The following is a 26,973-nucleotide window of genomic DNA, read 5'->3' on the forward strand; positions in this document are numbered from 1 at the left end:
CAAACGCACGCTCACCCACGCTTCAGGTGTGCTATGGAGGGACTTTATGTTCAGTGCTGATGTATTTATAAATATTTGCCAATATTTGTATATTTATATCGCTAGTTCTGATAAAACAACTTTACAGTAAGTTTCAGTAAGACAACATTACTTTTATGAAGTCTTTTTTAAGATAAGTCATATTTTTTTTGCATTCAAATATTGTTTTCATATCATTTGCACACATTTCCCCCCTAAATTTGCATCACCGTAATGTGTCGAGGAGCCCGGTTCCAGTTATTGTCAAAGGCTGTTCTCATGAATTGAATATACTCATTTTTAAAGAATGAAAGGATAAAATAAAAAAAAATCTGTAATGTAATGCAATGATTTTTTTTATTAAATATTAAATTAAATAAAAATAAAACATAAAATGGAAGAGTTATTAACATATCATTTATATAACCTTTTCACTGAAATATGACCCAAAGTTTTATACACATGAAGAATATATATATTTTTACTGTTTATAATGAAGTTTATGGTTTGGGTTTCTATGAGAGTTAATGGAAATTGTCTATAATGTGGTTCCCCAAATGTAATTAACACATCACTATGTAATCTTCAAAAACACACACGTCTCTGAACAACCCCCCCCCCCCCCCAATTCTCTCTGCAATTATACACACACACTATCACCCCTCTTGCAACAACAGTCCTCACCAAGAGACTTTCTCCATCCTTCTATCCATCATCTATCTCTTTTCCTCCTCTTCTCTCTCTCTCACATACACACAGCTCACACGCGCATGTGTCTATTTGACTAGCGCGCCTCAGTTATCACACTGCACTGATCTGGGTCGGGGGGGAGAGAAAAGAGGAGAGAAAAGGAGTGGAAACGAGAGAAGAGAGAGGATAAGGGAGAAAGAGGAGAGGAGAAGGGTGGGAGGGCTTTTCTTTTTTTCTTTATTTCCCTCTATCCTCAGGATACTCCAGCAGGACAGGCGAGTTTCTGTGACTCTGAACACCAGTGCAGAAGACATCAGACCCGTTTACTTCTGCTCTTCTTCACCTCTCCTCCTTTCTTTCTTCAGAGTGGAAGACCCAAGCGCTGGCTGAGGTAAGTACGTGTGATTGCGTGTTTGTGTGTCTGTGATTACATGTCAGGGACTCAACTGGTAGAGCATGGTGCCTGCAAAGCCAAAGTCATGGGCTCGATTTCCAGTGAAAACACAATGTGATAAAGAAAATCTTAAATGCAAGTTGCTTTAGATAAAAGTATTAATGTTTAGTATTTTGGAAAAACATTTTCTTCAATCTCTATTTATATCATTTTGTTACATGAGATGGCGATCATCCTCTGTGTATGTCTCTTACTCGTGTCTCTTTGACCACTAAATAGCCCATAAGTACAGCAGTGAGATAATGTGTGGTTTGGGATGGGGGTTCAGTTTCATGGAAATCCAGAACAGGGGGAAAAAAAGAAACTCTTCACAACCCAGATGAAAGTTACATGAATCAAAATATCAGAAAATAATACGTTTTGGAATGTTTTCTCATTTTTATTTCTGGTTTTAAAAAAAATATAAAAAATTATTTATTCAAACATTTTATTGATGTCCTATTTTTATATTATGTTTGTGTATGTGTGTGTGTATATATATATAAAACACAATTTTAATAAATATTTTATATAGATATAACATTAAAAAAATCTAAAGATATAAATATATATATATATAATATGATAATAAATATAAAACTTACATTTTGTTTATGATAACATATAGTTTGTACATATAGGCATTATATTGTAGTGTTGTAACTGCATGACCATAACTAAATGTCTCTGAACTGAATTCAGCTCGATTCAATTTTGAGAGAGACAGAGACTGAAAGGAAAGAGAGACAAAGCAATTAGTAGTGTTACTTTTGACTTGTTAAAGTCAGCCATTATATCTTGTGTTCATGACCATAATATATTTATACTTTTCCCCAATCTTTCACTAAACCCTCTTTCTCCCCATCTGAGCACATCTCTGTCTATTTACCCCCCTACGGCCCACATCTTAGCATGAGTTCTCAGTTTTCATTCTATACCATTCAAGTTTGGAGTCCTTTTCTGTCTTTCTTTCTCTCTTACCTCTCCCCCTTCTTTTCTCTCTCGCTTTATATCTGACTCCCCTGGGAGCAGTCAGGACCCCTGCAAAGAGCATGTGTCACATGACACCCCAGCCACCAACGCCATCAACAAGCTCTCTAACAGATCGAGAGCGAGAGAGAGAGTGTGTACAGTAATAAGAGCTCGCAGAACACAGTAAACACAGAGATTGAGAGATAGCGAGAAAATTAGTGTGAGGTTTAATGAACGGACAGACTTAGTAGCCTACTACAGAGACATGGGGGAATCAAAAGGAAAAGAAAAACTATAGATATTATATTTTGCATAAAGAAATCATGTTTTTGCATTACGCCATTATTTTTTACAATTAAGTATTTTTCCCCCACAATTCCCCCATTATCATTACCATAATGTGTCCAGGCATCCCACACTGATTTTCAATGGCAATTCTCATTACTGTAATACAGTATTTTTGTTTTATATTTACATTTTTTAATTCATATAAAATTAAAAATGGTGTATACATGCATTGAAATATGTATTCAAATAATATATATAAAATATTTTAATCATTTTAAAATAATATATTTAAAATATATTATAAAATATAAATAATATAAATTATTTTTTCAGTATTGATTTTATTTGTGCATTACATTAATGAGAAATGTGGGAGAAAAAAAAAAGCATGTAAACAATTTTACAATGCAAAAAAATTGTAGAAAGAAATACTTCTTTTGACTTTGGGATGAAATATAACTCAAACATGTTCTTGCCATCCAGCTCTTTTTCGTTTCCTCTTTCTCTTATGTGCACGTGTCAATTTAGTGTCTATTTTTCTTCTACACTTCCTTCTATCCCTTCCTCCTCCTGTCTTTCTCTCTCACCTCCTACGCCCTTGTTCGGCTCCTCCCTCCTTCACTCTCCCTTTACCTCTTTTTTCCTCTCTTTCTCACCTTCACGGTCTTATTTTCACCTTTCTTAATCCCTCTCTTCATCTTCCTGGACATTTTCCCGCTCCAATCTCTCTCTCTCTCTCTCTCTCTCTCTCTCTCTCTCTCTCTCTCTCTCTCTCTCTCTCCTCTCTTCACACTTTCCTTGCATCCTTCTTTTCCACCCCCTCCATCCTTCTCTTCTGTTTCTAATGAGGGCCTGTTCAGCAGTCATAATAAGAGCAGAGGTTGGGTGATGAGAGAGCGCGTCGCGTCTCATGCGCGTTCACTCCATCGCCTGTCATCTGATCTACGGGGCAACGTTTCCCCAGCGACAACCATGCGTGTTGTTATGGGGACACTTTTCAGCACGATGGCTTTGATCGCTGCCTCTCTCTCCCCGGGGACGTGAACTCACATCACTGGGCCCATCAGCTGCAGATAAACACAGATTGAACATCTGAGAGTTTCAAACTTCCTCAACTCTCCCCCACAGACGCCGCCCGGCGGTGTTCAGATTACCTCCAGGTGCTGTTTTGGTCGGTTTTTGTTCTTTTTGTCGATGGGTTTTTATAGTACCAAAGCAGCCTGCTGTTCGTACATAATGAGAAGAGTTGAATTCTATTTCCGTAGTAAACCAATTTGATGTCGCTTGTTAAAAATAGAGACATAAATTCAAGTGAGTGTTTGCCAGGCATCGCTGAAGTGCCGTTCTCGTCTCGCAGCGCAAGGTTTAGTGTGGAGTGTCAAAGCAGAGAGCAGCGAGTGTTAGCGGATAGCAAATTTTCTTTGCTCATATAAATAATTCTCTCTGAATAAAGGCAAATGTTTCCTGCTATCAATGAATCATCAGCTGGGATGAGGCTAACTTTCTCTCCCTCATCTCCTCTCCCTCTCCCTCTCTCTCTCCCTCTCCCTCTCTCTCTCTCTCTCTCTCTCTCTCTCTCTCTCTCTCTCTCTCTCTCTCTCTCTCTCTCTCTCTCTCTCATCTTGCCCTCACAACAGATGGAGTGTGAGAATCAACTGATTGACTGATAGCTCAGTTCTTGGCTTGTCAGCCATAATGAATAACCTTTGTGCTGAATGTCGGTTGAAACACCAGTGAGTTTGTCAGCACCTTGAGAGATAAATAACAGCACTGTCATCTAACACATCAGCCCTGAGTGCAGATCTACCCGAGAATGTGAGTTTCAGCCGTCAGAGCTGGGTTTTGACAGGTTTCAGAAGATTTTAATCTTAATTTTAATTTGAAGTCGGCAGTTTATCTCCAACTTTTACATCAAGGACAAGATGTTTTAAGTATGAAGGATTTACTTTTTTGAAATGAGATAAAGTCAAAATTCTGCTGAATTAACAGCTCCTTTGAAACTTCCAGATGTCCTCATTTGTCTCAGAGCTTTCATAAGCCAAGGCATGGGACGTTTGTTATCTAAATAGATGGACTGACTGACAAGATATGGTAAATCGATTTTTCACTGCAGTCTGTATAGGCGATGCGTACTTCCCTATTACATATGCAAATAGCTGTGTGTCAAGTGAGCAGAACAGTAGTAGGCGAACAATATCTGGATGACATACTGCATCTGCGGATATTGTGAAGTGTGTAACCAGTGGCCACTGCTGAAAGGACGTCAGTGAAACAAAAAAGGCAGATAATTGTGAGTCAGATGGTTTTTTTAAGTGCTTAACCAAAAAATATTTACATTTTAAGGCTATTCCCCCAGTGACAAGTTGCTGTACCGATAAAGGTATCATTTGTACACATTTTTTAACAGTGTTGTTAGTATTCCATTGGTCAAAGGTCAGACAGGTCAAAGGACAGTGCAACATGGTCAATGTAGTGTATGTAAAAGAAGTCAAACTTCTTAATCAAATTTATTATGAGAATTCAGATGCTCCTTTCACAGTGTCTTTATGAAGGGAGAACTGAGCACAGTAGTTCTATAAAATTTCATTAATATGTGCTTTAAGTTGTCAATGAAAATCTTTCTCCACCAAAAGTCTTTTAATGTAATAGTTTTCAAAGTTAAAACTTTAAAAAAGCATTGTTGTCCTTTGATGTCACCCTTGTGGTTTTTAGTGAAATATTCAAAACTACCAAAAAAACTGGTGGATAAAATGCATTTAAAAGCTCTTACCACTTGTTTAAAAATGGCATTCTTTGTTTTCCAGATAAGTGAGTGGCTGTTTGTGTTGGACAAGGATGGCTCTCTCCTGGTGTCTCTGCCTGGCCATGGCCCTCTTTTCTGGTCCCAGCACCATCAGTGGCCTGGCACCTGAAAATGAAGTGACATTACACCCCACAACATGGCTGAGTGAGAACAGGGTCACACCAGTACATCTTCCCAAAGGACGCGCTCGTAGGTAAAAGACACATTGGGGATCTGGTGGGAGATAATCTGGTGGGACGTACACTAAAATTGGCCAAGTGGACCAATCAGAAAGGAAAGGAATGAAAGAGAAACACTGATTGTGTATGTTTTGAAGCTTCTAACTCAAGTAGAGAAGAAATGGAAGAGTGGAAGAGTTTAAATCAACATTGTAGTTCTCCAGAGAGAGAGATTGCTAATACTGCATAATCACTTAGCAGGGAATCGACTCGTCTGAAAATCACTGTAAACTGATATCTGTCCTTTAGCGCAGGGGGTTTCAAAAACCCAGGAGGTTGCAATGGGGTTGAAAATGGTGGGTAGAAACAATTATACAATATTTACTTAATACAAAATAAATATTTCCTGATATTTGTCAGTCGTGTTTAGTTCTCACTGTCTTGTTTAGTTTTAAAGCCCTACTCAGACGGTAATTGTTTCTCATGGGGTCGTAAGGTATTTTCACCATTTACAGGGGCTAGTCAGTGATTTTATTGCTGTCCGAATCCAGAATGTCAGTGCTTTTCTCCCACCACCCCCGTAAAAATCCGTCGTAAAAATAATGTTATGCCATCATTTGCCGTCCAAATCCACATCACTCAGTTTACAAGAAGAGATCAATTAAAAATGTACTGTTTGAATCCTTTTTGACCACTGCCAAGCACAGTACGATAACTGTTGTGCTTCGCTGTAATTTGGATGCATTTTAAAAATCTAGCCTACACTTTTATTACATTTACTGTTACTATAATAACTTATTTCTGCTAATTTCCACATTTTTAAAATGACATCCATCATTTTGAGGTAAAATACAAGACATAAAACCATTTTAACTATATCACGTCTATATTCCTATTTTTAAACAGATTTAAATAAGTAAAACTATAATAAATAATTTCCTATTATTAAATTAAATATGAATTTATTCGTATTATTCCAAGCGTATGACATTTTATTTACAGCAGACGATCATGGGACTGACCATGTGGGTGAATTCCCGGGTTTGTAGGATCACAAAACTCGTTCCTCCACCGTGAATAAATTGCCATCTGAATGCATGAGTTTTATCACTGAAGTGCCATGCAAATTATTTTTTCCGGAGATCCACATGAGAAACACTTTAGTTTTCACTGTCTTTGTCATTGCCTGAGTTCTAGTCGTTCATTAGTTGTAGTTTCTAATTATTCCTCACATGTTCCCTGCTCTGTTGATTACCTTCCTCGTGTATTTAAGCCTTCTGTCTTCTTCAGTTCATTGTTTCTCATTAACTTTACATTGTGTATGTGTAGTATTCTCTTCGTTAGCATTAACAGTATTATAATTATTCATTCATCATATTACACATATTTATAATATTCCCATTTTTCACAGTATACATCTTTAGGGTCAATGTTGTTATTTTTATTTTTTTTAACTAAAACTGTTAAACATTTTTGGTAATTGAAATAAAAGTGATCTCCTATCTGTTTAATTCTCGTTAATGGTCTTAAAATCATGCCACAGATTTCTCAGTTTCCTCTCTATCAAACCCAATAGCTAAACCCAAACCCAGCAGCTAAAACTAAACTAAAACTGCAGCTTTCTTTTTCCATTAGCAACACTAGCCAGTGAGAATCACAGTGAGAACTGCTCCCTCAACCGTAACAGAGGTGGTGTCAGGCTTCAGACCGAGCGCGAGAAAGAGAGAGAAGAACAGAGTGCGTTTCAATGCACAGCCGTAGGGCAGGAGCTGCTGATCATAAATCAAATTAATTAATCTATTAAAAGATTGTAACTGTGCCTTCCACACCAAACTCTCACTAAAAATTGCATTAAAAGGGTAAGGGATGGACATACCTAAAGTGTACCTGCCAGCAATCCCTCAAACTAAAACGATGACCCTTTATTTCAGTCAAGGTCAAAGTTAAACTTGATTACCAGAAGAATGAAATCAATATTATGATAATGTGCTATGCTGGTGAGCCAGTGGCATGCAAATAAGAGATCTAAATTGCATTAAACAAACGCTGCGTCTTAAATCTAATGTCTGACTGTTACCATAGAAAAAATATAATGAGCAGTTGAAGATGCAAACACCATTGACTGAAGGCAGCCACACAAGCTTGTTTTCAAGGTCAGAGGAAGTGGCGGTTGCCAAATGGCTGGTGTTACCAGAATGCACAGAGGGAGCTTCACCATATTCTGCCCAGTGTGATGTTATTCATGGAGGGGGAGTGAATGTGTTTCCTGCTTGAGCAAAGCGCTCTACAGTGATGGTGCACCTGGCATCAGTTGTGATCTGTAAACATTAGGGTTTGTGGAGATGCATATCTAAACGGTGGGGATGGATCGATAGAAGCTTATCAGAGATCAGTCATTCTGAAGTCATTGCTTTTGTTTCTCCTCACCTTCATTAGCAGATCAACCTGTGCAAACAACAGCAGTCAAACAGTCCCCAAGGAAGCTCTGCAGCATGTTATTTAAAGGCATCATGTCATACACTTTTTAGTAGGGATGCACCAATACCACTTTTACTTTCGTCTACTTTCCAATATGTGACCTTGGACCACAAAACCAGTCACATGGGTCATTTTGAAATTAAATAAATAAGCTCCCATTGATGTATGGTTTGTTAGGATAGGACAATATTTGGCCGGGATACAACTATTTGAACATCTGGAATCTGAGGGTGCCAAAATATTGAAACATTGAGAAAATCGCCTTTAAAGTTGTCCATTTATGTTTGCGATTGTGCTGCATTCACTCACAAAAATAAATGTTTTATATACTTACGACTGGAAATTTACAACATATCTTCATGGAATATGATCTTTACTTAATATCCTAATTATTTTTGGCGTTAAAGAAAAATCAATAATTTTGACCCATACAATGTATTGTTGGCTATTGCCACAAATATACCTGTGGGACTTGTGACTGGTTTTGTGGTCCAGGGTCACATATGAGTGCTGATATCTGTATTTCCATTGCATTTTTATTTTTAAAAAATATTGGGGCAAACCAAAAGAATATGAATCAAATTAGTTGGCTTAGCCAAAGGATATTTCCTTCAGTTATTTTCATGCTTTATTATGCCTGTTAAAATGTATTGTTGGAGCTACTGTTACTTTTACTGTTCTTATTCTTGCTCTATCATATTTGATCTTTTATTTAATAGCACAGGGAATATTTAGAGCTGCTCCAGAAGGGCTCAACTATTCAAGAGCAGTGAGTCTTTTGTTGTTAGATTAACATTGAGGACAAAGACAGCAGTAGGATTATTAGGCTGCTGTCACTTTAAGAGCTGCACGTATCCAGCATACTGTTACATGTGTTTCCTTTTCAACTGTTTATGTTCACTTAAGACATAACTGACAATGTTTCATAAGGATACTTCCCTATATGGGCATTTTAACATAATTTTGTGTGAATTTGTCCGTTAAAGCACAAGAAGACATGAAAGAGAACTATTTAATAGGCTATTCATGCGCTGTCTGAGAAAAAGCATCTGGTAACACGCTTCGGGTGTTTGCGCACAGAAAACCTCTTGAAAACGTCATGTGATTATTGTACCGCCTTCCTGTTAAAATGTAGGGAACCACTCGTTATACATAAATCATGTAACAGTTCATGTTTTTACTTGTACTGTACATAGGATTTAGTTTTAATTCAAATGACGCATGTGTGCTGAGTGAATGATCAACAATCAAGAGCATGCAACAGAAGTGCACGGTCTCTCTCTTTTTTGGGTCAGTTAACGTTAGTAATATGCTCCTCGTTTCTTTGCTATTGCCATATCCATCTGAACTAAAAACTTTCCAGCAATGTCTGTGAAAAAGGGATGTGTGCTCGACAAGCTTACAGCAGCTATATAGGCGTAAATATTTAATTAGTTTAACATTTACATTTGTTAAACTATTAATTTGATACATTTACTTCATAGACATCCTTCTCTGATATATCCATTCTGCTTTCTGTTTGCTCTGTTGTCTGTGTTTCTTTGTCACAAGCACTGTACTGTACACGCTGCGTGGTATCGGAGCATTTTAATGAGTACAAGCGTAGGATCGGCCCTATACCAATACTGGTATCGGTGCATCCCTACTTTTTAGCTTTTTTTTTTTTTTTCTGAGGTCCGTTTAAGTAATGTTTAAATTTTTTCCCCTCCAAAACAGTCATAATTTAATTTTAAACAACCCTTATTAAAAATGAAAATTCTGTCATAATTTACTCACCCTCATGTCATTCTAAACCTGTATGCATTTTTCTTCAGCGAAACAGAAAAGAAGGTATTTTGAAGAATGTTGGGAACCAAACAGACCATCGGCATTTCCACTGTATGGGAAAAAGAAAAAAAAAACTTCTCAAAACAGATTTCAAAATATGTAATTTTATATTGCCTTGAAGAAAAAAAAGTCATACAGGTTTTGAACAACATGAGGGTGAGTATAATATGACAAGACAATTTTCATTATTGTGTGAACTTTTTGGGTCTCTTTAATGTAAACGCTTTCTATATAAGAATCAGCCTTATACTCACATGTGGGTTTGCTGGCAGGTACAATATGGATGCCAAATGTTCATGATACAAAGGCATGTTGCTCAAACTATAAAGGTCAGATTGAAATGATCAGGGACTTTTTTAAAATAAACTTCATCTACTCATTTCTAAGGTTGAGATCCTTCTGAATAATACACAGAGCCAGGAGCAGCATAGGGTTGGGTGAACATTTGCTAAATTTGACCCTGGTGTTTAGAAATAATAATATGACTGAGCAGATCAGTAGGGGTTTACTAATAAATATGGGCAGTCATGTGTTGTAATATGTCATAAATCATAAATCCAATGATTTTGTACCAAGCAGCAATTGGGGGTATTTTATGAAAGCCTGTTTCTGCTTCAGAGTAAAAAATAAAACAAGTATATTTTAGATAAATTTTCAAATAAGAAATTCAGCCTAATTGTAAGATACAAAGTCACAACTGTGAGAATTAGTCATAATTGTGAGATATTCCGTCACAGTTATGTTAAAAGTTTTTTTATTTTAAAAAGGAATGTAGATTGGATTATTTGATGAGACACAATTAGGCTGGTACAAATTGTTGAAAAAGGATATTGTTTGAGTAAACAATTCATGATAATAGTTAATTTATAGAATATAAAATTAGATTTTTTGAGAGGTCTTATGGACAATAAGACCAAACCATATCATATGTGCTGTTTCTAATACATACAGATATACATCTGTGTTTCAGACTGTATTTCACACTAAAGAAGAAAGCTGATTTGCTGTCTGTTACTGTGAGCCCCTGTGCAGTGCCCATCGAATGGAGCTTGGCTGTTCGGACCTTGAAGGATAAACCACCAAAAAAAGCACACTGTGAGTTTGTGTGTGTATGCTTATTCATGGACTTGTGTCTGCTTGAAGGTATATTTGTGCATGCATGCAAACACGTACTTGTGTGTTTGGGGAGTACTGGCATAGGCCTAACCAGGGCTAACCGACAACTCAGGGATTTTGTATCCAAAGGGCGGACAGGTTACATCCCTTCAGAGGCTCTAATGAAGAAGCGAAGCAGTCGCTTGAGGCTGACTGATTTAATTAGTAGGTGTAAAACTGCTGTTGTGTTGCTTTAGGGCCTCTGTGGACAGAAGATTCTCCTCTTATCCATCTCCAAATCTCCAGGCTGTTTCCTGATAGAAAGTAAAACATTTTCAAACAGAAACAAAGAGACAACATATGCAAGCACAGTCTGGATGGATAAACATTAACATCTGTTTCTAATTTTAATGGTACTTTACAAAACTTATTTGTCCACAGAAGCAATAGAATAGTGATACAGGTTTAGAATAACATGAGGGTAAGTCGATGACTACAGAATTTTCATTTTCAGGTTTTTATGTTAATTATAAATATCCTGATTTTCATTGTTAATTCATATTTGTGCATGTTAGATGTTAATTTATACAGCTTTAAAATTAACATCAACCAAGATAAATAAATACATAATGCATTAACTCATGTTAACGAATTAAACCTTAGTGTAAAGTGTTACCAATTTTTGTTGACATTATAAAATAATTTAATACATATTTATTATTCATTCATAATGCCAGACATAGACAACTAAATGTTAAATCCTAGCTAAACAAACTATTTTGTTGCAAAATACATATTTGGAACTTAATTTATATTTGGAACACATCTGCATCATGTTTTAACAGCACCAGAATAATCCTGATACGTTTCTGCACTCTTCTTTCATAATCAAGCGCATGTACTGAAATGAAGGGGTAGTCTGGCAGGCAAAGCAGCATTATAAAGTCATAAAGTGACATATAAATCATTTAGACTGTGAACTCAGGGGTCCCCATCTACACCTTTAAATTATTCACTTTGATTACCAAATGTTCCCTCTAAAAGTGTGCCGACAAAAGTAATGATGGTTTGCATGAAAAACAGTCTTATGCTATGCGTGTATGCGGCCCAATGTTTTTTAGCTTTCTTTTGATTAGAGCTTTTGAATATGCTTGATCTTGATCTGAAATGCTTCGTTTTTTCAGGGGGCTCGAAGAAGAGCATGCCTGAGGTTTGGTGGAGAGGTTCTGGAAGAGAGGTTAGGATTTACACCTACACCGGCAATGCTGTAGACACCTACACCGGTCCTGCCTACGCTCCAGCGTCCATCTACATCCTGCGGCTGAAATCAAACGATCAGGACACGCAGGTGTCGGCATACCTCCACGAAGGTCCTGGTCCTTCGGGGGCTTTCCCGGAGCTGCCTTCAGATCCTAGAGTGCACACACTGGGGGTGGGCATGACCAGTGTCACCTTAAACTGGGCTCCGAGCTCATCCATAGTTGTTAAAGATGATCACCTGCCACATCACGAATATTGCGTGTTAGTCAACCACAAACACAACTACCGAAGTCTTTGCGCTGCCCGTGAGGGAATCCGAAAGGAGATACAGAGTGTGCAGAAGAGACAGAGAAGGGACAAACAAAGCAAGGAGATTGTGTGGGCAACGCTTAAAGACTGGTGGTGGCGGCACCCGGATACCCTTGAGGATCGTGAATCATCGACAACTGACAAGTTTGAGGACCCTGGATGTGTGTGCAGGGATGTCGAAAGTGTGTGCACGGTTTCGGACCTGCTTCCGGATACACAGTACTATTTTGACGTGTTTGTAGTGGACAGGGTTAACGGCACAAGTGCGGCATACACCGGCACTTTCGCCCGCACACACGAGGAGGCTCGTCCAGCTGTCACGTCCTTACGGGAAGGCCAGGTCAAATGGGTCACCCTGAGCGGGGACGCAAGCAATCTACAGGGGGAACAGTTCCGATTTAAACCTCGTGGGTGGCAACAAAATGGCCTCCTTACCTTGCACACCTGTAACGGCACTAGTAAAGTCAAGGTCACCGTCTCTAGTAAAGGACGGACTTTGACGTCTGAGGAGGTGGGACACCAGCTGGCCCAGATATGGTTGCATGGTGCCCCGTCATACCTCATCCAGCTCCAGGCCTTGGCTCCAGGTTCCTCTTCGTCAATCCCTAAAGGCAATTTCGGGAAGTCCAAATTCTGTCTCAAAATTCAGGCATCATCGGCGTACCACCGCCGAGCTGTGCCGGTGTTTCCCTCCACGCTGCAGATTAAGTCTTTCAACAAGTTGCGGACCTGCAACTCAGTCACTCTCGCCTGGATGGGGACTGAAGAACGGAGTCTATATTGCGTTTATCGGAGGCAGATCCCACTCGACAGCAAACACATCTTGACGGATCGCTGCATCGACCCCGAGACCCGTCCAGCCAATGAGAGAGTCCTCTGTAAGTATTTCCAAGAGTTAAACCCACGTCGGGCGGTCACTACAGCGGTGATCGGTGAACTGGAATCAGGGGTGTTATACGTGTTTGACGTTTATCTTATGAGACGCTGGGGGCTTCCAATTAAGTACCACAGCAAGACTGTGAGAACCAGGAGTGAATGTTAAGTGTGCATCTCAGAATCTTGCTCTCGGTGGAGAAGGACTCAATGGAGAGACAATATGCCACAGGGAAGCCAATGTAAGGCCAGAGAGGGAACTGTTGGGGGCCTAGATCTGGTGCGGTTGAGGTCAAACGTGACCACTGAAAGACATAAACACATTAACATGCCAACACAGACACACAAATACAAAGAGAGGTGAGACCAAGCTCACACCAGCAAAAACTAATTTACTTTACGATGTTCCCGTATTAATGTTTGTGTTGTTGCTGTCCGTGGTGCCGTCTCTGTTGTTAATTATACAGTATTGAGTGTCTGAATAACAGAAACTCTCTCGTCTCTTACACAAAAGAGGACCGTGCCAAAATATGCAAGAGAAACAGCCGGAGGGCTTTGAGCACCAGTGCTAAGCAGAGCTGTATCAGATCTCTCAATCTGCCACCAGTATCAGAGAAAGACACCAAGTATGGGAGCGGCGAGAGAGAGCGAAAGGAGCCGTGTGAAGTCAGTGTGTTGATTATGCTCTGCTAAAGCATGCAGCAGGGAAAACAAGTTAGCAGTTCGCTTCATTGTCTGTGATGTGATTGTTGTGCTGCGCTTCTGCGCACTAATAAAAACACAATTACCAACCAGACATGAAAATGATCTGTGGATGTGTCACACTTTGACATTCTTCAAGGGCATCGGCTGTTCATATTCCTGAATATAAAACGAACTGAATTGAGGTTATACAAATGAATGCAATTCAATGAGGCGTTGGTAGTAAAAAGGCGTTCACCAGTCTGTGACCATACGAAAGTCTTACAATCAATAATATTGATTATACAAATAATTAACAGACATTGTGAGCTCTGATTAAGTCTTAAAACTATTTACAAAGAACTTAGTTTGGATGCTGCAGTCTGATAGATGGCTCCCTCTGCTGTCCAAATTAGGAAAAAACACTGGACAGCTGCTGGATGTCCCAAAAAAAGAGGTGGGTGTTTTGAACCAGTGATTAGAATTTTTTAAGTCGATTCACAAAGAGATTCGTTCAGTGGCCATTTCTACAGGTAAGGTCTTTTTAACTGCATGATCATCAGTCATTTTGTACTTTAATAATTCTTCTTCTGTCCTTGCTGCGAATGAGACTGACCCTAAGTGGAGACAACAGAATTTACGGTCTATTAAACCAATTCAGCAAAAATAATAAAAGTTTTTTTAATGATGAAAAAAGTTGTTTATAATAGGCAATTGTGGTTTTATTGTTCACTTGTTGACCCAACAGCTACACCAAAAAATGAAAGTAAAATATAATGATAGAATCACTAAAATTATTCTAGTTTAAGGTTTTAAACGGACATACAAAACCACTGCGAGAGAAAATGTGCAATTGAAATTTGGACTCAAAACTGTATAGTAACTGAGATACAGCCACATGAAAGTAGTCCTGTTACAATGTCAAAGACAAAAAACACTGTATTATTCAAATAATTGCCTTTATTTTTTCAATTGCCATTCTCATTAATGTTACAGAGGTAAACATTTAAGGGGAATCTTAGATACAGCAGTGCTACACCTGCCAGGAGCTGTCACCTCCACATGCACAACCACACACACTCCCATCCAGCACTGTCATCACCAGATTCAGAGCAGATAAACCATTATGTCCACGTACAAAACATGTCCCCTTGCATCCATATTTAAAAGACCATTCAGGTGACATGGCTCTTGAAATCTGTCCACTCAAATCAGAAGCAAATGAAACTCAAGACAGCAGAATGTCTACTGGAACTCTAGAAATCTGTCGAATAAAGAAACTCTAGAAATCAAATATGGCTACAACTTCTTCAACTCTGGATTGTCCTTGTCGAGCTGAGCGAAGAATATTTTAATCTGTCTTAGAGGCGGAGGCGTTAGGCTGGGGTATGAAGAGATGTCTTTCTGTGACATCCCTTCGGTATGGCTGTAGAGGAATCCATCTCTCTGATCATCAAACATTATAATGGCCTGTACACTCATAATACATGCTTTGAGCTTGGTTACTCTCCAGATAGACAAAAAAGTCGATTAAAAGCAATACTCACTCACTGAGATCAACACGTTAATCAAATCTGAGAAATGCAAATGTTCAGTTAGAGTCAGTACAATTTCAATAAATGCTGTTACAGTGAAGCTGCCACATAAACATTACAAACCTGTAAGAGCCACATTCAATATCTGCCAGTAAAACGGTACGTCAAAATGTGCTTTACCAGTCAGTGTTAAATATTTAAGGATTTTATTTTTATTTTTATTTCCTGGCACCAAAGAAACCAAATGGCCATTTAAAAAACAAAATTAAAGACTTTCGCTATAATATTCCTGTGAAATCACCCCTCCCCCCGAAAAAAAGATTTTTACAGTACACATGTTTGAACAAACCCTGAAACCTCTATGGTCTTTGTGTGCGTTTCGGTTTTCTATATATAATAATTAATACACACTGTCCTGTCCATCGCTTTCCAAGCTCCGTATGGCTCACAGGACTGAAGGTGCTGTCACATTTACCATTGCTCTGTGCATTTTTTTTTTGCGGGTGAATTCTATTCATTGCAATAGAAATCCGTACAATTATGAGTTTCACATGAGGGCGGAAAATTTCCCGATGCAGATTTAGCTCACGTTCAAGCTGCTCACACAAATTCACCATGCAAACCAGCAGAAAACTGCTAGTTTGAAAGCAAGTGACTTCTGTGTGAGCTGTGTTTCGTACATCGCTACAGGATTTACAATTGAAAAATGCCCGCAAAATTTCACCTAAATTATGCAAATATGACCCCATTTTAAGGCTAATTTTCTCAATAACAAAATGTTTTAAAAAGAAACTTAAAACTTTGAATCCTTTTTCCGCCCATCATTATGTAGGCTGTACTATTGTACAGTCCCGCACTCGTATTGCAGATATACTTGCAGAATTTCAATGTATTTCTGAAAAACGGGGTCATTGAGGTTCTACACTGAAGCTCTGCTCAGTCTGAATGCTATTGAACATTCCATGATCACAGAAACATGATAAAAAGGCTTATAACCTTGGAATCTTCATAAGAATTCTTACACGCCTATTTTCTATGATTGTGGATAAAGTTGTTGGAATTGCATCACGTTGGAACATCCGTCTAGGATACAGACAGTATAATCTTCCATAGCAGGTTCCAAAATCCAATAGTCTTGAACAATCCGGTGTGGGCAACATTCAGGCAATTTAAACACCCTGCTTGTATGAACCTGCATAGAAACTCCATGTAGGCCTCATAGACCCGTCTTTAAGGAAAACCAAAAGTTGTTACTCCATACAGTACAGCATGTACAGTACGTCTACAGATGTAATGGATAGACAGTTTCCTGTATTTGGCAGCCATATGAAGCTGAATAGTCCAATATACAAAAATAGGGTTTTAGAAAATTTCAAACAACAACATGAATAACAATACTATTGATAATAACAACTGTGGTCATAAATATAGTCCACGCCCAAATGGCGTGTCATACAAAAGTCCAGCAGACGTATAAAGCATCTGTCAGTACTGAAGAAAAGTTGCGTCAGTGCTGAGGTGTGTTTGGTTTAAGAAGGTGAGGGAGATTGTGTGTAAGCGTGTGTGTGTGTGTGTGTGTACATGGTTTTTGTGTTAAAGCCCTGGTCTGCTACTGCGTGCCGTCGTACCGCCTCTGTTGTGGGAACGTGCAGGAACAGACACTGGGAGTAGTGATAGAGAGAGACAAAGTGTTAACACTACATTCAGGCTTTTAAAGGTACTTTTATATTCTTAATGGTTGCTTTTTTTACAAAAATGACTTGCATTTTATGCTAAAAATGAATAGCCTAAAATCTATTTAGTATAAGCATAAATAGCATAAGATCATCCAATCATGTCAGTATCTATTATATATCCAAGATGAGTTAATAAATACAAACTCAGGGTATTTGTAGTACAAATGTAATGCAGGTCTGTAAGGAATATCTCCTGTGAGATCTGTGTAAGCTTTAGTAAGTTATATCTAAAGAAAAAGTTTAGACTTTTAGCACTCAGAAGCTTGAGTCTGAGCATGGTACTTAATGATTAATCATTGATAATAAATAATAAATTGATAAATCAGAATATTAAATGACTTCCTTTTTACATTTCACTCTTTCATCATTATTCTTTAAGTAAAAAATTATGTAATATTCATAAATATAAAGTAGTAAGAAAGTGCAGATTTGAGGTGCCGAAACATATAAATCGTATTACGGTACTTGCTAGGCTGCTATTATATCCTATTATACTTTCCGTTCCACATTTTTATGCAATTAATTCAGCTCAAACAAACTTCATTCCAGCCTTTGGTGTGCTAATTTTGTTTTTAATATATAACTGACAGTAAAGAATTAACATTAGCATGCTGAATTATGATTAACCTGCTGTTCAAAAATTCAGCTTTGCCAACACAGGAAAAAACTATTTTAAAATACATTACAATAGAAAATAGTTCTTTTAAAATGTAATAATATTTCACAATATTACCGTTTTTACTGTATTTTGGTTCAAATAAATGCAAGCTTGATGAGCATGAGAGACTTAAAAAATCTTTTTAACAGTAGAGTATTTGTATATTAAATTGACTGGTCTTTTCTTTCTTGTATCTATTTAACTATTTATTGCCACATTTAATGTACATTGCAAACAAATTTCATTTACAAAGAACAAAAACCTACAACATAAGTTTATCAGAAACTTATGCAAATCTAGTCTATTCTGACAAAAATACTATTATGTTTTTACTGTATGTACATTTTTTTTTTACCTTTATTTTCTAAGGCAAAAAATGATTCAACTGATTCCCACTTACCTGGGGGCGGAGCTTTTGCATCTGGCTCCTCCTCATGCTCAGTGGGGAAGTGGCCATGGGGGTGATGGGAAAATGAGTCTATAAAGGAGGAGCTGCTGATACCCAAACTGATTCCAGTCACACCAATTCCCAGAGAATCTGCGCTCACACACCCAAACACAGTCAATGGGACAGTTTATAGAACTACAGTGTTCATCTTGAGGAGCATAAGATGTGTGTTTGTATGCACCCACCTATGCCAACAGATGCTCTGCCAGGTCGTCCCTGACCCATGTTGTCTATTCCAGTAAATGAACGGCGATAAGGGGTGTCTGACTGCAAAGCAAGGTTTACGATGATCAATACATTCATGAAGACAAACACATGATGAAGTTTTTATGTATACAAATATGTGGGAGAGATTCACCCTAAAGGTGTGTGTGGTGTTGGGTCTGGAAAACACGTCCAGCAAGTGCATTTTGTCTCGGGGCTGCAGACTGACACCCTCGTCGGTCACTGCACTATGCGCACGACTCGAGGAGCCTCTCTGCTTCTGCAAACACGTGTTTACACACACACACACATACATACATATAATATATTATATATATATATATATATATATATATATATATATATATAGATATAGATATAGATAGATATAGATATAAATTAGGGCTGTCGATTTAATGCATTATGCACCCACCCCGCCCCGCCCTAGACCTACTTAGTTCGTCTTACATTTCAAAAAGTTGATTGGTGACAAACATGATGTTGGGCAACAACTCACTGCGTGATGGAGCCTATAGAATGCACTTAAAATGCCCCTGAATGAGTTTTTGTCTCGAAAAACAGTTAACAGCAGTTAAATAATAATAAACAAATAAATAAATTAATATTGAGTTATATTTTAGAAGCAATATTGTCTGTTTTTGTTCAATTTTGCCAATGAAAATATTACCTATACTGCTAGAGCAGAATTGTTGTGCGTCTCCGAAGCAACTCACAGCAGTGTTTCTGAATGAATCTGCATTTTGAGCAAATCAATCGGGTGAACCAATGATTCAATAACCACCTCATAAAGAGAGCCATTTACTTCATTACTTAATAAATCAGCCGTTTGAACAAATCAAATGAATGAATGAATGACTCATTTAGACATTTACCAACACCTACAGGCAGTTTCAGTTTCTTATTTAGAGTATAATTTCCATATTACTAAAAAATCAATTAAAAGGTATAGTTTACCCAAAAATGAAAATCCTGTCATCACATTTGCATTTTACATTTAAAGGAATAGTTCACCCAAAAATGAAAATCCTCTCTTCATTTATTCACACTCAATTTGTTCCAAACCTTCTGCTGAGCACAAAAGAATATATTTAGAAGAATATGGGTAACAGAACAGTTGATGGACCCAACTGACTTCCATAGTATAGAAAATAATGACTATGGAAGTCAATTGGGACCATTAACTGCTTGGATTCCGACATTCTTCAAAATATGTTCTTTTGTGTTCAGCAGAAGACAGAAATACATACAGGTTTGGAAAAACTTGAGGGTGAGTAAAAATCATGACAGAATTTTCATTCTTGGGTCAACTATTCCTTTAAGTTTTTTTCTTCCCGAAAAAAAAAAACCGACCAAACATTTTGGTGACTCATCTTGTAAAACAACTAAACAACTGTTACTAACGTCTGGTTGCACCTGCATAAGCCGTGAGTGCTGTCCGGAGTAAGTAAGGTCTGTGTCTCCTGTGGCAATAGGAGGGAGAAGTGTGTTTCTACTGAGAGGCATTGGAGGAGAGGCCAAGCGATCGCTGGCGGTCGTCCTTAAACACATACAGTACAGACACATACTATTGTAAGAAACTTGTTTTTCGGGAAACAAAAGAGTACCGGATATATAACACAAATATAAGGTGCTCTTACAATCTTGTGCCTCTAACCACCTCTTCCATGGAGCCAGTTGTGATGGCCTGCGTTACACTGGATGTCAATGGCATCAGAGTGCGAGGAGGCGGGTTCCGTCGCCGTGCCGACTGAGGGGGGCGAGTCAAGGAGGAGGAGCTTTGTTCCAGTGCACGACGGGGCCGAGGTTTACTGGTGGGAATGACACTAGACCCGGGACGATGAGACACTTTCTCCTCAGAGTCTCTACAGTCAGAATGACAGAAAGAAGATTAATCAAAGAAAGTAGGATTCATTTAGAGAAGCCATAGAGATACAGAAGTGTTTCCTGCACAGCTAATCTATGGAAGCGTGTTAAAAAAAAAAGAGTTTTCAGTTTGAATAAAAAGACTAAGTACTGCAAAGCAATACAAAGACAATGAATAGACAGCACGTCTTTCAGTTGTCACTGGTTCAATGCAACCACTGTAGTCTGACACACAAGCAAATAGGAGCTGGTTCTTGAATTGGTAAATAAAATAAAATAAATGCTCAGAAGCTGTCAGAGGCAAAATACTACATAAGCGACCTTTACTTTGGATCAATTATTGTGGATCAACAGAATTAAAGACTAAACTACAGTGCTAAATATGCACAGTAAAGTTGTATTATTTTGTGTTTATTTCCTCTGTGGTGTTCATACTGAGCTATTCGGTCCAGAGTTCCCAGGTTCCTTTGCTGAAGTGGAATGCCATGTATCATGATGAGGTCATTGAAATTGTGATGAGCAACCGCCGCCCCTACTGGCACTCGACTGGTCTGTGGGAACAGAGAAATAGAGAGAAGCAGGAAAGAAAAAAAGTTAGGCTAGTTCAGGTTTTAATTTTCCCTTTAGTGCACAAGTGTGTAAATCTCAGTGTTTAAAAAAAACAGCATCTGACATCCATGATCTGTACAGCATGCAATGTTGTGTAAAACAGACAAAAAGACACTGAAAAGAAACATACAGAACAGAAAGAAAACAGAGTGGGAACAAGCATTATAAACACCTCCACAAGATAAACAAATGAACACAAGGTTAAATTAAAATCAGACATTTTATAAGGATGTTTAAACAGTGGCTAGTGATTTGGTTGTTAAAAAAACAAAGATGAGCGTTGACGTTTAGGAGAAAAAGAGGGGAACCGGTACACAGACAGAAACACTCTCGCCTGCCCTCTCTGTTTAAGTGTTGTTATCAGGGTAAAGTTACATACAGTCGATGACTTTCTCTGCTTTTTGGATTTCCGTCTTGACTTGTGCTTTGAACCCCATGACTTTGAGCTCTTTGGAAAGAAAATGGAGGGAAAGGATAGAAATAGAAAGGTATAGAGAGAGAAAGGAAGAATACAGATGACAGATGGATGATTGGACAGAAAGGCAGAAACAGAGACAATGAAGGAAAGACAGAAAAAAGGGAGGTAAAAAGTTAATGAATTGCAAGCCTGAGGGAAAAAGCTGGAAAAACAAAAACAAATGCTGACAGCAGTGAAAATCAGCATTTGTGTGTATTTTTGGGTATGTGAATGTGTAAAGACAGAGAGGACACAAAGCAGTGAAGATCTACGCTTATATCTACAGAATTCCCACAGATTTGGCTACATTCATTTCTATGACTTTTCCAGTTATTCAAAATTTCCAGGTAAAGACTTTTAATAATTATTTTATAGAGATAATGCAATTTCTAGCCACATAACATTTTTAAAGCAAAACATAACTTCATGACTTTTTAAAAGTACAAAAATGTAAGATCATAAAATGCATGCATAATTCGACTTTAAATAGCCAAATGGGGTTTAAATTTGTTTTGGGTGCAGTACAACAACTTCCCATAAGTTTTTCATTTCCGTTACCCTTTTTTTTTTTTTTTAAGATTTTGAAAGATCTTTTCCAAACCTGGAAATCAGTTTTCTATGACCGTGGGAATCCTGTTATTTAAATATATTTGGACACTATCATCAAGCAGATAACAGGGGATGGAAGGGTTACAAATCAGTGAGACAGGACTTCAGATGAAATCAGTGTTTCATCCATCTGCCACAAAAAGGAAAAGGACCAACCCAAAAGAATATTTTCTACAATCTCTGAAGTGGTTAACCAACCTGGGCCTGCAAGCTGGCCGTGAGCTGCTGTGTTCTGCTCTGAGACAGTGGAGGAAGCACTGATGAGACATTGGACAGCAGCAAAAAAGGATTCTGGGTATCAGGGCACGCAGGGCTGAGGGCCACGGCATTCTTCTCATCATCTGACGGACAGAGAAGTTCATAGAGAAAATATTCTTCACCAATACTCGACTCAATACTTGAATACTTGATTCTGATTGGACACGACACTTTGCTCTCAAATAGTTAGTTGCTAAACTGTATATTTCTTGCATCACTTAAGTGTCCTCTCACATAACAAAAACTCAATGTTTCATGTACATTTATTCATTTATTTGGTGAGCTGTGTAGTATGAAATATCATTTATAGTATAATGTACAATCTTGCTGATCATTATTAAGCTATGCTATCATTTAAGTTTAAATTTTAAGTAGAAAAAAATAATTTTACATTGTAATATCTCATAATATTATTGTTTTACTGGATTTTTGATCAAATAAATGCAGCCTTGGTTAACATAAAGACCCCATTATACTCACAGCGAAGTTCTTTTTCATTCTTTGTTTAGGGGTAAAAAGAAGTTGGAAAAACCTTTGCAGCGGTATACTATGAGCAAACATCCCAACATCGCTCACACTGCTGAGAGTGGCATTTAGATATATGTAAACATGTGTTGTGCGCTTTCCTCACAATAACAAAAATGACAGCAGTGAGAAAACAGCAGTTAAGAAAGCATCTGATCATAGCGATGTGGATGTTTGCACAAGCTCTGCAATTCGGTACTCCAGTAAATTCATGTTAATTTATATAGCACTTTATAAAATAGATTGCTTTAAACCAAACAGCTTTATAGTATTAAACATGAAAAAACAGTGTCTGTGTTGCTTTCAATTAGAATTACACTTCATTTCTATTATAAAGAACTTGTGTTTTGTTCACACCAGTTCATTCTTTGATTTCGCTTGAAGTATATCGGGGCCTTAAGAGACTTCTTTAAAAAAATATATATTTTAAAAAATTGTAAGGCCCACCCCAAATCTTTGAACGATAGAGTAAAAAAAAACACACAGCAATTCACATTTAGACAAGTATTTGAAAATTCATCCTACCTGACACAAAACCCTCCCAATGCCTACGTACAAGCTCCTCCATCCAGCCAATGAGCTCACGCCACACATCATCAAACAGCAGACCAAGCACCGCCTCCCGACGACAGCGATAGGGCGAGACAGGGGGCAGGCAGCGCCTTCGCCGTCTGTTCACATAATCGCGTTCCCATTCCTCATCCCTAGATAAACACATATTATCTGCAGAAATCTCTGACAAATATCAGATAAATTATGCTAAAATAAACTCCCATCTGTCTCACACAAGCATACAAGCGCGCACACACACACACACACTCACAGGTCCCTGCAGTCGAAGGCGAGATACTCTTCTATCAGCCCCTCGGCCTCAATCACCCTGGGCATCTCATCTCCATGGTTACTGCTGGGCGTGACATGCTGGGTCACCTCCACAGAGGGCCGACACAAAACAGCCCTCCGACCCTGCACACACAACCTGCCACACGCACGCAATGCCATGAAAATGAGACTTTACAGAACACTTATAATCATACGCACACATCAACAAACTGAACTCACTCATTGGCGGTTATCTCTTTGCTCTGGCCTGCCTTGGAGAGGATGGGAGTGTGAGCTGGGGTGGCGAACCACTGGAATCCTTCATCTGTGGGACACACCAGCTGCGTTCCGAGGATCCTGTCACACACAAATGCCCCAAACAGGTTTAATAACCAGGCATAGGGGACTGCACGTTTATGGTTAAACTGATAATCACATTATCAGTGATAAATAAACATATTTTGCTCAAAAATGATCTGAATTATTAATCATGATTGTTCTCATTTGAGAAATTTCTTTTTACATTTCATCAGAATTATTGCACTCTCACTTAAAAGGGCTATATGCAAGTATTTTTCATGTACTAATCACTTGTTATAGTGTGAACAGCTTGTAACGAAACTTAAAAAACAAGACCTTCCCCGACTTCCTAGGTTGTCTATGAAAGGCTGTAGACTGATTTCATCTGTCATCTTGTTTTTGAGAGAAAAGCACGCAGCACATATTTACATATTCATCAAAACGTCACTCTCAGCAGCATGGACGGTGTCTGGATGTTCATTAACAGTATACCGACGCAAAGGTATTTCCAACCTCTTTTTACTTCTAAGTGAAGAATGAAAAAGAACTTCGCCATGAGTATATCGGGGCATTGAATCACGTTCAGTTGCTGGCTGAAGTTCACATAACAGCCACCGGTGTCGCTAATAACAAGAGTTTCTGAAATTCTACATATAGCCCCCTTAAACACATATCAAGAGAGCGTCAATTAATGGTTGATTTAAACCTAAACCTTTCAAAAAAAAGGTTAATTTACCTTATCTAGTTTTATAGTTTATCATATACATTAACACACTCTCTACATTATGAACCTGTAATGAAACTAATGTTGTGATCGTCATTTCTTCCTTATTGAGATGTATATTCATGGTGACTTTGAGAAGTTTCTATCAAAAGAAACAGTTAATTCCAATAATTTTAAATTATGTAAAAATAAAAATAAAATAAAAACTGTATTGTAGCAAAAAGGTTGCACAAGTAGATTTATTCAGCAACCACAATAGCAAACGATATAGTCATAGATTCATACACGGACTGGCTGTATAGCACTTTCATTTGAGCGGAGTATCACAGAGATCGGAGAACGTTTTCAGTGGATCACTATCGCAAACGATTAATCGAGAGAAGCAGAAATCGGGATCACGATTAAAATACGTTTAATCATGCAGCCCCAACCAGAGACTGCTAAGGCATTACTGATGTCCACAGATCTGAGTGTGTGCGTGTATACGTGTGCGAACCGGAGGTGAGGGAATCGTGAAGCCCACTCTTGACACTCTTCCTGCAGGCCTTTGAGCTGAGTTTCACACTTCCTCTCATACAACTGTTCCTCAATCTCCTCAAACATCTGCTGGACCTGCCTGGAAGCGGCTTTATCAAATTCCTACCGGAAAAGAGAAAAAGAAATGGGGAGAAGGAAAAAAGACATAAATTGAGCACCCAGTTATGAAGATTCTGTGTAAAGTTAAAAACAATAATGCATCTGGCGTAGAATTCAAGAATAATCACACTAATCAGTCATCATTCAACGACTCACATCGTAGCCCCACGAGAAGACAGAGCTGCGTTCTGTAGAGATGCCAGTTCCTGTGTAACTATGGATACCAGACCAAGACTGAGCTGTGTCATCTGTGGTGAGTGTCTGACATCCCGATCTGATGGATGATGCAGAGGACTCCTCAGACCTAGAAAGAGAGAAAGAGTGTCATTATTTCATAAATTCAAATGTCAGATTGGAAAGAGTGAATATTATAGACAAGAATAAACATTATCTAACAATATACACATTGATGAAAGCCTATGCCTTTAATATATACCTGAACAGACACACATTCAACCTGCCACTCACCTGCTGTATGAGGACATGTCCTCCTGTAGATCATGCAGGAGTCTGGGAGGATGCACAGTATCATCATCTGCCTCCTCTGGAAGAGGATGCTGGTCCAGACAGCTGCGGGACAAACCACGACTACCAAAACCAGCAGAGAGACAGAGGAAAAGGGTTTACTAGATGATGACAGGCCAGCTTGATTATCAATCAATCAATCAATCTGCCTGTCTATCTTTATATCTTTCGGTCTGTCCATCCATCTAAGAATCAATCCAAAGATCTATCCATTTATCCATCCATCCATCCATTTATCCATCCATCCATCCATCCAACGATCCATCCAACTATCTGTCTGTCTATCTATAGATCAATCCAAATATCTGACTATCTACCCATCTATCTATTAAAAGATCTAGCAATCTATCCATCCACAAATCTTTCTACACATACATCTAGGGAAAAAATGAAGGCTTTTTAAAGTATTCCTTGAGTATTTACACACTGTACTTAATAAATCAACCAGATGTATTTAAACGCCAGTCCACAGTAACCTAGTTAGCTGGCTATCTATGCGACTAAGATATCAAAATGCTGTCTAAGTAGGCAGCTTGAGATCGTTTGTGTGATTTTTACGCACATCTCTAGGCTGTGAGATACAGGCCGACGGCTGTATCGTGAAATCATCCTCCTGATGCTGTTACAGGCGCATCTCCTCCATCAATCCTGCGATCCGACTCCGAGCCTCCTGTGTCCGGACCCGACCGCTGCTGCACCACCGCTGCTCTCTCATTCTTCACAAACAGGAACCACACAGACCGGATCACAACTGGGCTGTGAGAAAACGTGTAGTATCCAGCACTGAGCTGGGCCGAACCTGACCTATCAAACCCGTGTGTGAATGAGAGAAAAGAGTCCGAGAACATGAAACGGAAATTTGATTATTCCACCATATCGTTGACTGATTTATTAGGAAGGGTTTATTGGAAAGAAAAGCAGTTGTATTCTTCATCCATCCATGATTATCTACTAAACAACAATAACAAGACTGTCATGGAGACCAAGGTGCTCGAGCTCAATGTTTTATGGGATGTGTAGTTTTCCACGTGGTTTGCCCTAGCATTAAGTGTACACTGCTCTCTAGTGCATGGGAGTGTAAGTATATTAGTAGGTTACTATCATGAACATGATAAAATCACTATTGCTTTTATAAAATGGTTACTGCACGTGCCTGGC

General features: G+C 38.4%; 2 protein-coding genes across 7 annotated transcripts; one reads left to right on the top strand and one right to left on the bottom strand.

The window, feature by feature from the left end:
* The first annotated feature begins 780 nt into the window (after window positions 1-780).
* On the top strand, window positions 781-14,004 carry ndnfl (neuron-derived neurotrophic factor, like). 3 transcript variants are annotated; one of them, XM_079854104.1, is made up of 5 exons: window positions 3,080-3,561; window positions 4,039-4,216; window positions 5,206-5,397; window positions 10,638-10,762; window positions 11,947-14,004. In XM_079854104.1, the coding sequence occupies exons 3-5, from the start codon at window positions 5,237-5,239 to the stop codon at window positions 13,371-13,373; spliced, it is 1,713 nt and encodes a 570-aa protein (XP_079710230.1). In that variant the 5' UTR covers window positions 3,080-3,561; window positions 4,039-4,216; window positions 5,206-5,236; the 3' UTR covers window positions 13,374-14,004. The 3 variants fall into 3 exon arrangements, with proteins under 3 accessions (XP_079710228.1, XP_079710230.1, XP_079710229.1); XM_079854102.1 differs by lacking the exons at window positions 3,080-3,561; window positions 4,039-4,216 and adding an exon at window positions 781-1,099; XM_079854103.1 differs by lacking the exon at window positions 4,039-4,216.
* An 828-nt stretch (window positions 14,005-14,832) lies between these two features.
* Window positions 14,833-26,829, bottom strand: fam149b1 (family with sequence similarity 149 member B1). Of its 4 annotated transcripts, none has more exons than XM_079853066.1 (16): window positions 26,378-26,829; window positions 25,759-25,878; window positions 25,447-25,594; window positions 25,151-25,293; window positions 23,871-23,987; window positions 23,632-23,787; window positions 23,334-23,512; window positions 22,224-22,366; window positions 21,339-21,407; window positions 20,786-20,901; window positions 20,125-20,349; window positions 19,901-20,024; window positions 18,621-18,746; window positions 18,448-18,529; window positions 18,215-18,352; window positions 14,833-17,081 (listed from the first exon to the last, which is right to left on the bottom strand). In XM_079853066.1, the coding sequence occupies exons 1-16, from the start codon at window positions 26,422-26,424 to the stop codon at window positions 17,014-17,016; spliced, it is 2,001 nt and encodes a 666-aa protein (XP_079709192.1). In that variant the 5' UTR covers window positions 26,425-26,829; the 3' UTR covers window positions 14,833-17,013. The 4 variants fall into 4 exon arrangements, with proteins under 4 accessions (XP_079709192.1, XP_079709191.1, XP_079709194.1 ...); XM_079853065.1 differs by having other exon boundaries at window positions 19,889-20,024; XM_079853068.1 differs by lacking the exon at window positions 21,339-21,407.
* Between the last annotated feature and the right edge of the window lie 144 nt (window positions 26,830-26,973).

This window comes from Squalius cephalus, assembly GCF_949319135.1.
Source record: "Squalius cephalus genome assembly, chromosome: 20".
Lineage (NCBI taxonomy): Eukaryota > Metazoa > Chordata > Actinopteri > Cypriniformes > Leuciscidae > Squalius > Squalius cephalus.

Bases quoted from the DNA above. Each gene is read 5' to 3' on its own strand.
- ndnfl (XM_079854102.1), top strand. From the start codon at position 5,237: ATGGCTCTCTCCTGGTGTCTCTGCCTGGCCATGGCCCTCTTTTCTGGT. The intron at 5,398-10,637 runs GTAAAAGACACA...TCTGTGTTTCAG, and splicing joins CCCAAAGGACGCGCTCGTAG to ACTGTATTTCACACTAAAGA. The intron at 10,763-11,946 runs GTGAGTTTGTGT...TCGTTTTTTCAG, and splicing joins ACCACCAAAAAAAGCACACT to GGGGCTCGAAGAAGAGCATG.
- fam149b1 (XM_079853065.1), bottom strand. From the start codon at position 26,424: ATGATTTCACGATACAGCCGTCGGCCTGTATCTCACAGCCTAGAGAT. The intron at 23,988-25,150 runs GTTCGCACACGT...TGTGTGTGACAG, and splicing joins TCACGATTCCCTCACCTCCG to GATCCTCGGAACGCAGCTGG. The intron at 17,082-18,214 runs GTAAGTGGGAAT...CACTACTCCCAG, and splicing joins TGCAAAAGCTCCGCCCCCAG to TGTCTGTTCCTGCACGTTCC.